The 17,781-nt window shown below is 43.3% G+C and overlaps 1 protein-coding gene across 3 annotated transcripts in view; it reads left to right on the top strand.

Annotated features, from left to right (window-relative positions):
- si:ch73-22o12.1 (nectin-2) overlaps positions 1 to 17,781 on the top strand; it is an 81,926-nt gene that overhangs the window by 40,619 nt on the left and 23,526 nt on the right. Inside the window, exon 7 of one of the 3 annotated variants that reach the window (XM_028580984.1) lies at positions 5,312 to 8,580. The exons of the other annotated variants lie outside the window; for them this stretch is intronic. Coding sequence (XP_028436785.1) covers positions 5,312 to 5,892 — 581 coding nt within the window. The 3' untranslated portion in view covers positions 5,893 to 8,580. Of the gene's footprint in view, positions 1 to 5,311; positions 8,581 to 17,781 lie in introns of those variants that run through there. 3 annotated transcript variants of the gene reach the window in all.

Here is a 17,781-nt window from a genome sequence, read left to right as displayed (position 1 = left end):
TGCTTCTCTCCTCATTCCACAATCCGCTCCTTTCTCGCTGTGTCTTTTATCCTACATTTCCACTCCACTCCAATTCTTCATCCCACTTTCTCCTTTTTTTCTCTCTACCTCTCTCTTGTCTTTTTTTCTTTATGGTTTCTCTGGTCTCTTCCAGTGTTGAACTTCCCACAGTTTCCTTGTCCTATCGTCTCCCTCCTCCATCTCCTCTTGCTCTCTCGTGGCCGACCACCTCCTCTCTCCTTCCCACCTCTCTTACTCACTGGCAGAGAAGGAGGAGGATAAGATGTGAGCTAAATTCACTGGCAGTTAAGTGGTAACTGAGGTAACCAGCAAGAAGGGTTTGTAGTGAGTGAAATGACGGTCAAAACAGAGCGAGAGAAAGATGTGGAAGGACTCCAGATGGGAGTACGATGCAGACCTGTGGAGGCTAATGTGAATGTGTGTAGACAAACGGGGCTAAGAGGGGCCGACAGGCGTGAAATGACCAGCACCTGCTACATAGCAGGTCCCTCGCTCCTCTCTACCCCACAATTGCATGACACACACACACACACACATAACCCAACACTTATATATAAATCAACACACTTGTGTGTCTGTCTGTGTGGGTGTTTGCTCGTGTCCTCTGCCCTCAGTCTTGTCCTGTACTCCTGGAGGCAGAGAGAGGGATGGATGTCCTCTCTTCTCCTTGCCTCTCTTCCTCTCATCTTCAATCCTGCTGCTTACTCACACTCGTCCTACCCTGCTCTCCCCTCCTCTTTCTTTCGATTTATCTCTCCCTCGCTATCTCGCTGCAGTTTGCTTTTTTCATTGCATCTCTCATCCTCTCAGTTAGCATATGCTCTCTCCTCGCCCTCCTTATCTCTCTCAGGTTGTCTTTCAGCCTGCACAAGTCTGGTGCTGATCTCCCCGCTCAAAGAAAAGACTCCTGCCCCCAGCATTCTCTCCCTCTCTCCTATCCAGGCCCGTGCTATCTCCCTCTCTCTTTAAGCTTAACTTTTAAATACCAGTAGCTCTTTCTTAAACACAGCTTAGTAGTCTCCATCCCTTCATCCATACATTCCAGTCTCCTCTTGCAGGGGTTGCTGTGTGGCTAACCCAGATTCCCTCCATCTTCCGTCTTATTTTGTCCCCCATCAGCTGAACCTCAAAAAGTTAAATGTCCCCAATTCACTTTAAGAGCAAGGGGCTTGGACATTTTCCTCCACTGGGTTTGTGTGTGTGCATGCGTGCGTCTGCCTGTATCTGTCAGTGTGTGTCTCTGGCCATGCGAAAACTGCCAGAGAACAGGTCTGATGGAGCCAAGTCTCCCTCCAGCCTGCTACTGGCCCCCTGCCCACCCCTCATTAGCACACACACACACACACACACACACATACACACATACACAGCTCTGTTCAATAAGTTGCACATGCTGACAGAACACTACTAAGCTATGCTCTAGGTGCAGCCCTTCCCAGCGTCAGACCACTGATGAGAAGACCATGATGGTGTGTGTATGAGTTTGTGTGTATGGGACTATGCATGTTTTTGGGAGGCTGCAGTAGACATTACTTCCGCTCCATCTCTCTCATTACTTGCGGTCACTTGGAGCTTACAGTCGTGCTGGACGGGACTTCATAGGAAGCATGCTGTTTTTTGGCTTCCACAGTTGTGTGTGTGTGTGTGTGTGTGTGTGTGTGTGTGTGTGTGTGTGTGTGTGTGTGTGTGTGTGTGTGTGTGTGTGTGTGTGTGTGTGTGTGTGTGTGTGTGTGTGTGTGTGTGTGTGTGTGTGTGTGTGTGTGTGTGTGTGTGTGTGTGTGTGTAGGGGTGGCAGTACTATAGTTATGCATGTTTGTTTTTTTCTCGCCTTGTTATCCACACAGCATGCATATTGCAGTTTATTTTGCTCATCCAACGTGTTTAAAAGATGTCCTCTCCTCACCCACTGAAATAAATTCCATTGGTACTTTGTTAGGAGGTGTCTGGGTCTGTCGTGGGCCTGTACTGGGAGCCTGGGGTGGCTTCTTTTACATCTATCTCTTGAAACTTTAACGTGTTGTCTTCAGAAGGGAAGAATAAAACATGAATTATCACCCACATAGGGATTTGCCAGCAAAGACTTTGAGAGATACACGTAAGAACTGACTTGAGCGACGCATTAAAAATAATTGGATGAGAGGAATTTAGGGAGAATTTGCATTTAAATTTTAGTGTAATTCCTTTTGATGTGACGGCAACGTGTGGCAGCATCCAACCCCAAGTTTGCACAGAGATAGTTGCCACGCTGCATGTGCTGGAGCTCCACAGAGCCCGAGGTGATAATGCATTTCTTGTGTTCCTGTTACAAGTGGACACTGAGGGCTAGCTCTCACTCTCATGTGTGTGAACAGGAATGTTTAGCACTGCTCGGGGAAGACTAGGAGGGGAGAGAGAGACAGTGTGCCTGAGGAGGCTGGTGGCAGAAATTGAAAGAAAGGAAGAGAAAATATACCCACATGAAATGAATTTTTTCCCTAGGCATATGTTGAAAGTGAAGCGCAGAGCAGAAAAGTAACTTGGTAAACGTAAACATAAATTGGAGAGATGGCAGGGAAAATGGATTTAGAGGAGATGGTAAGAGTATATGCAGGAGACGGCTAGTGAAATGGAGGCAGAGATGGAGAAAGCGGCAGTGGAGGAGAGGCAGAAATAAAGAGGAGAAAAGATTGGAGCACAGGTGTAGACAGCAGTAGACTACCCGTTTCTCTCTTGACAAGAATCAGTGTTACAAGAGTAATTCTGTCAGCTCTCTGTACACTTAACAAGAGGGGCCGGATTCTGATGGATTTCAAATGGGAATGACAATAAGAACCGGCTGATTCACTGCTTTTAAATTTAGGCAGGGATTTCAACAGCAGCGTCTACTGGTTAATCTTCTGTAGCAGCTGGTGAAAAGTGCATGGAGAGGAAAGGAAAGCCAGAGTAACAGACTCAGCTTAGTCAAGCGTTCTTGATCACGTTCAACCAGGAACGAAAATTAAAATATTTAAACAGTTATTTTGTTTTATTGTGCAGCCCATATGCTCAAACCTGAAGTAGGAAGTAGGAACACTTTAGAATGACGGATGATAAATATTGCACAAGATTGTATTTATGCAAAAAATGTGCCTTCTTCAGGGATTGAAAGAGTCCCCTTAATGCATTTTGATTATTCTGGGGCATCCAAAATTATCCAATGAACAAATACATGAAATTAAATAAAATAAAAATAAAAGAATACACCCCCAAACTTAAGAGATTTGAACCATGGAAAGGTGAGAATAACAATATACATCCAGGCATCAATATTCCCTTCTACTAAAAGTACTGTACTCTTACTTTACGCTTTATAGCTCTGACACCTAGTTGCAAAAACTAGTCTAAGCTGTTTATCCTATCCATCATACTGAAGGGCCCCTCCTTCCTACAAGTTGTTATTACCTATGTACTTGTGTACATAGGTAATAACAAGTACAATGTTGTACTATGTACAACATTTTTGTACAAAGTGCTTCACAGTACAATGAATGCAAACAGCATGGATGGAGCTGGCCCTTCACTCTGGCAGTGTTAGTGCCATACTCCCTGCCTACCGAGTTATAGATGATGACCACATGGAGGAAACAGTCCCAGGGTCTGCAGGGAGTTGTCATACTCCCAGAAAGCACTTAGAGCCCTGAACTCATGGCCCTGAAAAGCCTGTGCACAGCAGTAACACGCTCATGGTTGTCCTTGAGGCTCGCCAGTAGTGTCTTACCTAGGCCTGGTATCAAACCTCAATACTTTTTGACTGCTGACTGAAATGTGTCCATGGCTTTTGGTTTTGCTCAACTTTGATCAGATATTTCCTGATTTGCATCATAATTTTGCTGATGTTACATGGTATTTTATGTAGGCTGTATGGCTGCAAACTTAACCAATGCATTTTAATAGGCTGATTTTGCTGAACAGCAGAAAAGGCTCTTCTAGGAAAACAGGTTTATATTCCTCAAAGTAAGGGATCAAGAACAGTATTGTTTTAGTGTTGGTGGTTTTGGTACTGAAACGTAGGTGTGCTATTGCCACAATAAATAAAAAAAATAAATAAATCCAAACGATACACAGCCTTGATGTCAACTAGTGGTTTCCTGCTCTGCAAAAGCTGTTGTATCTTTTTGTTGTTCAAATACCTACTTTCAAATACTGTACTAAAATAAATTACTGAAAAAGGGATGTCGAGGGAGTGGGAAGTGTTAGTTCAGAGAAGGAGTACTATATGACTGACAAGTCATATGAGATGTCTTCACAGTTGGGGTTTTGATACACAAACAGAAATACTGTGAATTGAATATTGCAGCCTGAGTACTTATAGCCTCTTTAGCCAGTCAGCACTCTAAGAAGGCCTTTGTTGAATTCAAAATTAACCTAAAATGGCTTTGTCTCACGTGTATGTGTTAGCAACATGGCAGTCACGACTAAACCAATAGTGCTGGAATCAAAATGGATACACGTCTAGGACCGACATGCACTCGAGCAGTGCCTTTTTGTGGAGAGCGGTGCCAAACTGTCCCCCTGCTCTATGTTTATGGCTTCCAGGAAGAGTTGTCATTCTGCTGTGTCACTTTGTCACTCACTCATTCCGCCGCCGCCTCCTCCTCCTCCTCATCCTCCTCATCCTCTTCTTCTTCATTTAATTTCCAACCTCTACTCCTCCATCCATCATTATCCTGCATGGCCTCCACCTGTTCTGCCCCTGCACATGATATTCCCCGCTCCTTCATGAAAGTGTGCGTATGTGTCTTGCACTTCCTCCCTTCCTCCCCCTCCACCCTGCCTTGCGTTGTGATTTGTTGTGAGCCTTGGATAGACCCTGGCCGTTGAAGGGCAACAGGGGGAAACGTGGCTGCGACGTTGTTGTGACGTGGCTGTGGGAATGGGGACAGGAGCAGCTCTGAGGGAGAGGAGGAAATGTCAGTGTAGGAAGAGTCTCAGGGCACACACACACACACACACACACACACACACACACACACACACACACACACACACACACACACACACACACACACACACACACACACACTTTTGATTGTACTGTCATCTCAGCACTTACACACTTCATTTAATACAGTTTGGACCAGCACCACTGACATCATCCAACTCCTACCTTTTCTTGTTTTTCCCTGACATTACCCTTTCTTCCTTCTCCTTTTTATGCTGTCAATATTTTCCCTCTTGCACTCTGTTTCACATGGTTCTCTTTTTTTCCCCTTTCTCAACCATATTCCTTTCTTCCTTTTTTCTCCCTCCCTGCCTCTCCTCCCCCCTACAGAGCCCTCAGTGAACCCATCCAATGCTGGCATGGTGGCGGGAGCTGTGATTGGCTCCCTGCTGGCCCTCCTTTTGGTCGCCGCTCTCATTGCCGTGCTTGTCACCCGTAGCCGCAGGCAACGGCAGGGTTACCGCGGCAATGGCGGCAGTGACATGAAGACGCGCATATTTGGCGGTGGCAAGAAGGCCAGCAAGAACGGCACGGGTGTAGGCGCAGGCAGCGGAGGCGGTAACAACAACGGCCCCGTCTACGTTTACAACGACGGCTCATCCCACCAGGGCCTTGGAGAGAAAAACAACCACCACCACCAGCCGCTCACCATGGGGGGCCGGCCTGAAGTTGTTGCCACTACACCCACCGCCCAAGACATCCTGCTAAGCAATGAGTTAGACGATGCGGAGAGGAGGAAGTTTGATGAGCTGGAGAAGGAGGAGAGGTATGACCACTTCAGTGGAGGAGCCCCCATCCTTCAGCTTCGCCCACCGCATGACCAGGACGATATGATTGGCGATTACCTGGATGATGACATGGAGTCCCAGCGGGATGGCTCCGTCATCTCACGGACTGCTGTTTACGTATAGAGAAGTAGAAAGGGAAAGGAGGAGGAGGAGGCGGAGGCGGAGAAAAAAAAAAGAGGGATGGAGGATTCCTCCCGAGGATTTTGTGGCTACAGGGTCTTGTCCCTGTCTGATAGAGAAGAGAAAATGATACCACTTTTATTTTTGAAAATTGATTCTAAACCTAGCCTATTATTAATCACAGCAGCCCCAGAATGGACTGAATGAACAGGACGGTGCAGAGGGGTACTCTGAAAGAAGTGTTGCTGTTATCTGGTCCATAAGAACTGAAAATCAAACGGAGAAAAAGAAACAACCTGTCTCCCACTGCTTCTACTCATGCTATCGCTATCACTGGGACCTTGACAAGGACTCTTGACAGACACACTTAAAGAGAGAAACTATGTAGTATGTGTGGGAGAAGGATGATGGTATTATGATACAAGCTTGGCTATAGAGGAGGCAACTCACTTGCATATTCACTCTTTTCTTCACCAAAACAGTACAAGTGGAAGGAGTTGTCAAGCAGTTACGTGTTGCCTGCTTTTTCCAGTCCTCCTGTGGGAAACTTTTTGTTTTGGTAATGCGTTGTGCTGTGACAGCAAGTGGGTAGTTAGTAGCTAGTGATGGGTTGGGAAGAAGATTTTGAAGGTATAGACAGTATCCGTCAGGTGATTTAGAGAAGAGAACAAAGTATTTGCTCATGTCTACTGGCAAGCTTTCATTTCCGCTCTCTCTGCCTTTCTCTCAAACTTCTCTGCAAACTTTCAGCGACAGTAGATACGCTTGAATTTACAAAATGTAAAAAGAACATTAGGTCCTTGTGCTGCACTAATACAAGAGCAGCTGAATTTAACAAAGTAAGTTTGCAGAGAGTTTGAGCTAAGTTCTTAACAAGGTATTCACATGCAAACTTTTGTACTGTGCCTGGAGGTAAGAGACGGTAAACAAGAGATGAGGGAATGAGGTGTAGTCGATCTGACAGGGTCAAGGGATGGAGAGAGAGATGAGAGAGGAGCATGTCTCTTCTTTTCTTCTTCCTCCTCATCCCCGTTTCTTCAGAGCGCTCCTGACAGGAGGAGCTTCATTGGTAATGAGCCGTGAAGTCACTTGCTTAGCCGGGACCAACAGATTGCCACCACTTATCGTTTATGACGTGGCAATTCCTCCCCCTCCCACCTCTATCTCTCTATCATGCCTCTGTCCCCCCCCTTCTCTTCATCCTTCTCTCCAAGCGTTTATGGGGAGTTTATGATTTATCTGGTAATGTCGAGGTCACGGCCACAGAGAGCAGAGGAGTATTTTACTGCTCCTGATGTGTCAAACGCCCCACTTACTCTATTCCAGCCTGGCCTGTCCTGACATGCCAGGACTGACTAATCCACCTGGAGTGGCCATGTTCACTCTACTGCACGGATGCTACTTCCTTCTCCCGCACTTTAGTAAGTGGCCCGGATGTAACCGAACCCCACCCCAAAGTACGACCGTTATGTTAGATAGATTTTCAATGAGATCATGTAATATTTTCCATTAGTGAATGTTGTTTAATGTAGTGAATTGATCGGGAGACATAAAAGGTTGCGTCCACAGCCAAGCTATGGGAGTCATATTGACTAACGGGCAACAGGCAGTGAAATGGCCCTTTCTGATGCAGGGCTGATTCGTCTCCTGACTGTTAATTTATCCTTTTAACGAGCCACCGGAGGCCCGCTCAGGCAAATATTACTCTGTGGCTACTGCACGTTGCTGTTTTCGAGCCTCAGCGTGTACATTTGCATGCGTCACTGTATCTATGTAGCCACTGGATGACTGTGATGGACAATCTTAGAGAGAAGCCCTACTGTAGCTCCTCTAATCCTGGCCTTCAACTCCCCCTTTGACCCACTGGGAATCTGGTGAGTGCTCTCAATGACTGTACTGCCCACTTGTAAGGCCCAGCAAAGATCTGGGTTGCAGTTTGCTGCAGGTCATGCGGTCAAATGCAGGGTGACCCATTGACAAGAGGAAGGATGACTGTGCTTGCCGGAATTTCCTATCATAGTTGTTTTTAACCTTAAGCTATAGAGGTGAAAAACACTCACATACTGTACAAGTATCTGTATAGGGCGAGCCAGTCATAGTTTGCCATTGTGATGGCTGTTAACCTGAGAGGCAGAAAGAAGATGGGAGAGAGACACGGGAGGCAGATCCAAAAAACAGAGGCAGCATTCAGTGTTTGAGCACAGTCTAGCATATTGTAAGCCAGTGTGTTCAATAGGATTATTGTCTAATGGCCTTAGCTTAATTAACTCCTGTCAACCTGGAGTACATTAAATTTACTGAACATCGCTGATTTGCCACAATCACTCTAAATAAAAAATGTTTTACTTATTTTTGCACTTTTGTGTGTCACCACTGCAAAGAGAAATATAAGTGTAATACTTGGTTTTCGGGGTCAAAATAGTGATAAGGGACAAAACTGTTATGTACATTTTGGTGTGAGGTATCTGTGTACTATATATGTAAGCATTTTTATTTTTCATGTGAAAATGTGGATATCTATGACAATGTAAATATCAGATCGATGGAGCCAGTGTTGTGGAAGTAAGGAAAGCGTTCTGGGTCTGCTAAGCCTAAAGTTCAAATGTCTCAGAGGGGAATTCAGAATGTAATTTTTAATCTAATGAATACCTCTGTGTGTGTGTGTGTGTGTGTGTGTGTGTGTGTGTGTGTGTGTGTGTGTGTGTGTGTGTGTGTGTGTGTGTGTGTGTGTGTGTGTGTGTGTGTGTGTGTGTGTGTGTGTGTGTGTGTGTGTGTGTGTGTGTGTGTGTGTGTGTGTGTGTGTGTGTGTGATAATTGTTCTTAAGTTAGCATTGCCTGCATTTCCACACAATATTGGTTTCTCCTTGACACATACCCCGCACAACAAAAATACCCACAATAATTTATCAGGTAGACCGTGACCACACAGGTTGTGTGTGTGTCTCACTGCCATTGGGTCTGTAACCCGAGTAGCCACCCTTTGTCACCATGGAATACTGGCAAACTGAAGATATTATTGTGCATTTCGAAGACACATTCACTCGGACACACATACTGTACATATACGCAGAATGCAGAGAAACATTCGCCCACACACAAACACCCCTCAGTCACTCTCATTATGTTCACTCCCACAGCCCAACTGTGTAGAAGACACCTCATACCTGACAACTCTGCCATCTCCTAACATAAGCCCACACAAATGCGCTCACATAGCTATACACACACACACACACACACACACACAAAAACACACTATTTTCTCCTCTTCTTGCTCAGTGGCTCTGTCAGGACATATACTGTGTCCTGTTACTGTGGAAAGACCTGCAGCATGATGTGTCCCCTGCTCCACTGCTTTCTATTCCTCAAGTAGTCTAACCCGATCCAGAATCAATGACCATGTAGAACTGAGACAACTACACGTTCAGGGACACACACATTTCACCCAGTGTCAGAAAAACTGGCTTTTTAGGAAACCGTTTGAGAGTTCCACTTTTGTTCTACACAGGGAATACAGCTTTCATAAAAACGCCATTGTACTGACCTAACCCTCCCGATCTGTTTTGATAGCTCAACTTCCCACTCATCTGCTAAATGTTGTTTTCAACTTTTCTCACTTCCGCCACCTCCGCCACTGCCGACACACACACCACACACACACACACACACACACACACACACACACACACACACACACACACACACACACACACACACACACACACACACATCGTTGCCACCCACCTCAGCACCTAAGTAAGGCTTGTCAGACAAAATGCTTTTAGAGAAATCCACGATCCTGGCCTGGGTCTAGCACAAGGTTAGGTAGTAAAAATACCCAATATTTTTCTTTTTCTTTACTGTTGCTATTCCTTCGGCTCCAAACATCTGATGATTAATGAAAGCCTTAACATCTCCCATCTCCCTTGCATAAAAAGGAAAAAAATAAGAAGAGAAAACCTCCCTGTGTACATAGTATAAATATATAAATATGTAGCAGAGAAAAAGATATTACTAATTTATGGTGTCACGTTTGTGTATTTCTCAGTGACAGCAAGCATGAAGGATTTATTTTCGCCTATTACAGTTTCCCCTCTTTTCTGTTATTTTGCAGTGCTTTATAATTTATCTTTTCTGAGTGCTTTATTTTTCACTGCTGCGCTGTGATTGCTGCCAAAACTGGCAAATGTGCTTCTTCTATACAAATGAACTGTACACACAACAAAACAGTCTTACCCCAAAATGTGCTTTTTGTTATTGACTGCTCTGTGTAAACGTTGTTTTCTTTTTGTATTTTTGTTAATTTCAAATATATGATGGTCTTTTGAAAAAAAAAAAGAAAACAACTAGAATTAGTGTCACCATTATGTCATGTCTATCAATATTTTTTCGTATTTGGTTGCTATTAAAGATTTCTTGATTTTTGAAATGTTCCAGTGTTGCTGCGTGTGGTGTCTGTTTCTCCTTTTCTTCCCTCTGTCTCTTGAGGTTAGCTTGGATGACTGAGGAGCCAGATTGAATACAAGTGCCAGCCATTGATTCTCACTGATTAGATTTATAGATTAATTGATCGGGATATGAAGTGGCCTCTCAGTCTCTTGTCACCCATCCTTCACAGTCCAGACATCCCCCCCCTCCCCCGTTTGTTTTTTTTTTTTCACTCTCATTTCCTGGGCTGGCTGTTTGTCTCATTTCAGTGTTGATAAATCTCTGTGTGTGTGTCAACAGAGGTGGGATAACAGGCTTATGGGGAAACTGAGCACAGGAAAAGGAGAAGCCATTTTGTGGATAACAATTGTCCTGTACTCAAGCTCCACCTCCTCTCAGTCCCTGATTCGTATAAGTGTCCCTGGTTGGCTGAAGTAAACTTGAAGTAAACTTGCTGCCTTGGTAACAGGTATGTAGGAGACTGTTGTAGTTGTTTTAAAGGGCACATTTTTCACCTGAGCATGTGGATTATGAAGAGTGATGATACAAAGCGCAAATGCACTCTTATTTCAAGATATATATAATCATTACATTCAGTGGAGCTCCAATATAACACACACACACACACACACACACACACACACACACACACACACACACACACACACACACACACACACACACACACACACACACACACAAAATGATAGAGTTCAGGAATGTGTGGCTGTAGCTTCAGTGGGAGGCACTTTGTGTTTTCAGTTGGGGAATGTGCAGGCCAAGCTGAAACTGGGTGAATGAAGCGCCTCTCAAAGGCTGCATTGTTTAAACTCTGACTAAACCAAACTGGTTTGGTCAAATTTTAACAGAAGGGCACATAGAGGGTTGTCTGAGTGTGTACAGGTTTATGTATGAATGTTCTGGCATTGGAGAGAATGTGTGTTTTCATGCGTGTATGTGCACCTGCCTTATTTGGTTTTGCATACAAGTACCCCCTCTGTATCGCCACCACGATCCAATCAAGTTGTGCTGTAACATCCCCACAACTGTGACAGTTGGTTTATGGCGGTTATGGCAGCACATCCCCGATGTTTGCCTGGTGCTTTGATGCCGTCATGTATCTGTGTGTCATCCTGGCTCCTTGTCACAGTTCATTTTTGTTGCAGGCTTCTTCTGTCAATGCAGAGCTATTTACTGTGAGTCCAGCCCACCATCTGGCCTTTCTAATTGCTTTGGATTTGAGGCTGGTGAGATAGAGAGCACTTACACACACTCCACACACAGACACACTCTGACTTCTTTGGTTTTCTAGCTGAATGTTAAAGACTCGAGCACAGCAGAAAGGCTTTTAAGCTGTACCTAGTAATAAAAGCCTGTTCAACACTTACATTTTGCATTGCGTTTGTCACTGAAAAAGAATGCACCTCATGTGAAAGTGGTGACCCCGCAACGCAGAACCTGGCCTATTTGAGCTCCGAGCAAATAACCTGGATCTGAAGCCAAAGTGACAGCAGCTACGCCAAGCACTACTGCTGTGTTCAACATTAGCTTACAGTGATGAGACATGGTGCGGTGCCCCTGGGCAATCCGGCTGGCTGGTAGTGGCCCTGTTTATATCAAGTTGTGTTTGTGTGTAGGAGTATATTAGACTTGAGCATGCAAGTGTGTTATTTGGTCATACAGCGTGCTGAAGAAGTATGTTCATGTCCATGTGGTTAGGTGCCTGTGGAGTGCTTTGCTGGACAGCTCAGATTTCCACAGGATGTTTGTGTGGTAAAGTGTTTATGAGCTTAAGCTGTGTGTGTGTGTACACACGGTTTCAAACATGCATGTTGTACATGGCTGTATATTTAACTTCCAGCTCTGGCAGCTCCAGCCGCAGTGTTGATTAAACGTGTGTGTGTGTGGATTAGCACACATACCCACTTTGGGCTCTTTCTGCTGATAACTGCTAACACAATGCTGCTCATTTAACCTCTCACCCTCTGGCTCCAGAGCTAACTAATAAATCCCAGAGTGAGTGATGAATGGCCTGGACTGTTGCATGCATTTCTGAGTGATGGATGTGGTGACCTGGGCCTTCACATGGATTAAAGCAAGTGTCTGCCTCTGACCTCAATTATTAAAGTAGGTTCCTGTATATTTTTCTTCGCTTTAAAGCAACTGTCTTTTTCTTGTTCTTGCTTGTGGCAAATCATCAAAATCTGTGTGTGTGTGTGTGTGTGTGTGTGTGTGTGTGTGTGTGTGTGTGTGTGTCTTGCAGTTACTGGAATACTTGTATCAAACACTGCATATTTCATTTGGCTCATCTTTTAACTATCAGTAATGTGTTTCTCATTATTTTGGCTCTGTCCAGTACACTGGTTCTGATTTATAGCTTAGTTTTTGTACATACTCCTCCAGTTTTAGGACGATGATCCTAAGCATAGAGACAAGGTAATTAAGGAGATTTATGGCCAAACTGTGGAATGTTCTTTACTGGCCAAGTCAGTCATTTGACCTCAGTCCAAGCACAGGATTCATCTGAAGACTAGACTGAAGAAGGCTCTACACGCCTGACAGTACATCACAAGGAGAGATAACAAGCATCTGGTGATGTCTGTGGGTCTAGACAACTTTTTCGAAGTTTGTGTGAACTTCTCCAATTGCTTTCTTTCCCTCTGCACTGTATAACAAGACCAAAACCACAGCCATGCTAGCAGCTCTGTGAGGAGCTACAAGCAATGCTCACAGTGACAATGCTAACATGCTGATGTTTAGCAGGTAGTCTGATGGCAATGTCATTAGTTGGGTTTACGACCAAATACCAAACTGATCTTGACCCGACGATGGTGCTGGATGAAAAGTATAGGGGTCACCAAAATTATTTCAAGGGGTTAAGGTGCATACCACATAACCAATGCCACGTGCCAAAAAATGTTGAGACATTTCACTCACATGTGAACCTCATGTGAAAGTAGAAGAAAACTTAGGATCATCAGAACAGTAGGAATCATCTTCTGTGGATCATGAATGTCTGATTTCATGGCATGAATCCAGTATTTGTTGAGATATTTCTGGACCAAAGTCGTGGTCCGACCAGCATGGCTAAAAATCGCTACAGTAGACTGCATTGTTAATTTGATGTGGATATGAACTAGGGCTGCACAATATAGTTTTTTTTTTTATCATCCTCGCAATATCAACTGCCGTGATATACATACAATTATTTCCTTTCATTTGTTTTAAATTCAACAAGCAACTTGTTGTATTTTAGCAGAATTCCTGAAAGCAGCAGAAATGCAGAACTGAGTAGACTTTAATATGTGTTTATTTATCGCAAGTAATATCGTTAACGCATATTTTCCTCATATCGTACAACCCTAATATTTAAATTTGAATTTATTTCAGGATAACACAAAAGTTAATCCAGTACATATGAGATACAAACATAGCATCTCAATTTTCAAGGGGGTCCTGCACATATTAAAGTATATTGACAAAATAATCAGCCAAATGCATTAAACAACGTCAGATATAAAATGTTAATCATACAGTACATATATACAAAGAAAACAAAAAACCATTTATATATAATACAGATACAAACATAGTTTTAGAAAACAAAACAATAACTTCCTCCATTTAAACCTGCCCTTAAACCTCCAAATTAACATTATGTCACTGTTCTAATCATCTATAGTTGCACTATACTACACTTCTTTTATATTCCACACACCCATTTATTGCTTTCACTATTGATATCGCTTACTTTCACTCTGTATTGAAATTAAATTGAAATCAAAATTTATAAAAGTGTATGGAGTTCCTAATTTCACACTATCTGAGCCAGTTTGTGACAAATTGGGGCTTGTTGACAATTTGGGAGCTGGTATGTAACAGACCAAATTGCTTTCAGACCATGGTTGTTTTTGAAAGAGGTATTTTTCAGTGGCACAGGTTATAGTGCCGTTGGTATATATTATGATGTCTGCTCTAATTTGCTGTCTTTGCTTAGTTTAGTTACTTTTTAAGAGTTTGTTTTGAGTGGATGTGGGGGAGGCAGCAGCGTCGGGCAACAACCACTCATCCACTGTTTGTTCTGGAAACAGGCATCGCCTTATGTTAACTAAATGCAAATGAAAATACGAGTTGTTCGACATCTTAATATATACTGAAAAAATATACTGAAAAAAATGCTCTTGTCAAATTATGGACAAGCTTGTTTGATTGACAAACTCACTTTCAACAAAAATATCACAAGGACTTTCCTGTCAAAGTAATGAACACATTATTTTATACGAGAGAGGGTGCTTTAAAAGTTTCTTTAATCAAATAGAGTATTGTTATCATGTTGAGCAAGGTGAACGCAAAGTGCAGAGGAAGTTACATTTGTAAATAATCACAGGAAATTGGAAATTGTATCATTCCTCTTCCTCAAGCGGTAAGCGATAACATCTGATCTTCTGGCTTCTGGTCATTCAGTTTTGTTCAGACACACGCACTCACACTCACACTCACACTCTTATATAAATAGTATACTGACCCAGGCATACAGACAGGGGGAAGTGGATGCTCCTGTTTCCCCTCGAGGCCCTGGGCATTTACTCTTCCTGTCCCGTGCTGACAGGGCTGGAGGTAACTGTGTGGTTGCAGTGCATTGTTGGGCGGATGAGGCACGTCTCCCCCGGGGTAGCACATGCTCGGGCCGACTGCTAGGAGGGCAGAGAAGGGCAGGGAGAGAGGGATTGAGCAAGATGGAGGGCAAAGAGGGTTGGATGGTGTGAGCAGAGTGAAGGGGTGGAGGATTGAGATCTAAGGCCTTGTGTACTGGCAAAAGCTACAGAGAGCTAGCCGGCATATAAATTTAACAGTGACTAATGCAAGATTGAATAAAAGGAGAAAATAGAAGAGAGGAGGAGTCTGGGAGGACGAAGAGAGCAAAAGGACAAAAATCAGAACAGAGAAAGGGAGGAAACGCCTGATTAAAGATGGAGTGGAAGACAGCTGAGTGAAGGGAGGAGGACGATGAGGGCTGAATTGTTGCAGCTGTGTTGATTTAGCTTCTCACATCAAATTGTGTGTGAGTATAAGGGTGATGGGAAAGAAGCTTTAAATGCCGCTGACTTCGACACACCTGCACCAACGCCCACCATCAGCAGATGGAAGTTCCAGCGTGAGTGCATGCATGTTTGGGAGTTAAATGAGCCCCAAAAGGTCTTCATGCTGTGACTTACCTGGAACAAATCCTGTTCTAGAAAATAAAAAACAAAGAACATTATGTGAATGCATTATGACCACCAGGGAGTGTAGCTTTGAGCTAAGTGTGCACACGTCTGTGTGTGTGTGTGTATGTGTATGTGCGTGACTGTGTGGGTATGAATAAAAGAGATTTATATCAGGGAAAGAAGTTTGTTGCTGCTCCTAAGAATAGATTATGTGACGGAAATGATTTTGATGCTGTATGCAAGCGCGCGTGTGTGTGTGTGTGTCATTGTGTGTGTGTGTGTCATTGTGTGTGTGTGTGTCATGTGTGTGTGTGTGTGTGTGTGTGTGTGTGTGTGTGTGTGTGTGTGTGTGTGTGTGTGTGTGTCATTGTGTGCGTATTTGCCCTGGAGTGCTTTGCAGATCAAATGCACTTGCTGTTTTAATTCACCGTCTCAACAGGCAGCTCTTACAAAGTACATGCACGCACTGGCACATGCACGTCTGAATAACCTCAGATATAAACATACAGAATGAGAGATGAATATGGAGATAAAAACTAAAGAAATTTGCAAATATTTGGTCTTAGTGACTGAAGATCTTCAGTCCCTCAGGTCTTCTGTGGACTGTTAAGTCCAAAGTAATTTGTGGATGATTGTGTTCGTGAACATCTATGCATGTAACTGCTGTGCAGATGTTTGTCTGCCTGCCAGTACGCAATGTGCATGCAAATGTATGTTTTTTTTTTATTCTGTGTGGGAGTTAATCACGAACTGTTGAACAACTGTTTGTGCTGCTCTGTTTTTCTTGAAATCCCATCAGAATCGAATTGTATCATGACCCATGCTATTATGATTAAATTAGTATGTGAAGCCGTTACCATTGTGTATGTATTTAGGGTGATATCACTGTCATAATATTAATAAGAATATTTTCTGAAGTCTGTCATCATACGAATAAATGCAGTAAGTTAAAAGTATATATAAATGAATCACTGTTCAATGGAATGAACTATGTTCCCCTGTTATGCATTACATCAGGAAAAACTGAAAACATAAAGGCCAGTAACATATTGTATTAGTTTTTAATCACATTTTTAAAAAGATGAGATGAAGACTTTATTCAGTCTGAAGTAAAACACACACACACACATATCACATATATCGCCACCATGTTATTGTTTTTATATGTATGCTATATCATGGTTTATGCCATTTATATTACATATATTTCAACATTATACAATTATTGTATAGTGTGTGTATTTTGTGAATGTCTACTGGGCACACACACACACACACATAAAAGACTCATACTATGTAGATTGTATTTGTTATTCATACATATACCATTAACATTACCCTGAACGTTGATAAACGATATTATTGAAGCATTACGCAGCTTTATATGCATTTATAGATTCACTGTGTCTGCAGTGTGAGTGATGGAGCTGACTGGACTGTGCGCCTTCATCAGCAGTCCAAAGTGATTTTATCTGCATGGGACAGTTCCCCTGTAGGGTTCAAGTCTTGCTTTCTCTATGCTTTCTTTGTTTGACATTAAATAACAGCCATAGTGAGGAAAGGACTGTCAGGACTTCACAATATTGCATGTGTGATTGCATGTGTGTCTTTGTCTGCCCATGTGCATGTGTCAGCTCCTCCTTTATATCCACAAACTGCCTCCACATTCATTCATCTGTCTGTCATCTTATCTAGACATCGCTTTTCCTGTAATCACTTATTCTGCCCCGTCCTCTTCTCTGACGCTCCTATCTTCTTATCGTCTGCGGCGGACTAAATGTTAGAGCATTGACAATCTGTTAACAATAAGTGTGTGTGTGTGTGTGTGTCTGTGTGTGTGTGTGTGTGTGTGTGTGTGTGTGTGTGTGTGTGTGTGTGTGTGTGTGTGTGTGTGTGTGTGTGTGTGTGTGTGTGTGTGTGTGTGTGTGTGTGTGTCTGTGTGTGTGTGTGTGTGTGTGTGTGTGTGTGTCTGTGTATGTGTGTGTCTGTGTCCAGACGTCTCAGGGTGTAAAATCCTCTCTAATCATTCTATTTCCTCTTTTCTCATTTCCAACACATCTCCAATTACTTGCTATTGAACCCAGAGGCATAATTTTAAAAGGGAATTACATTATTGATTTAGCCCATTAATTATTGCTCTGAGAAACAGAAATCTGTATGCACAAGATCAAACTGCTCCAGGCTGTTAAGTCAGACAGTGCTGGCTCTCAGACGCTGTCCTTTACTTGTCTGCGTGTGTTTACATGCGTTTGTGTGG

The sequence above is a fragment of the Perca flavescens genome, chromosome 6, assembly GCF_004354835.1.
Source record: "Perca flavescens isolate YP-PL-M2 chromosome 6, PFLA_1.0, whole genome shotgun sequence".
Taxonomy (NCBI): Eukaryota; Metazoa; Chordata; class Actinopteri; order Perciformes; family Percidae; genus Perca; species Perca flavescens.
Note: the sequence above shows the minus strand (reverse complement) of the source record. Positions and strands in the feature narration are given on the sequence as shown.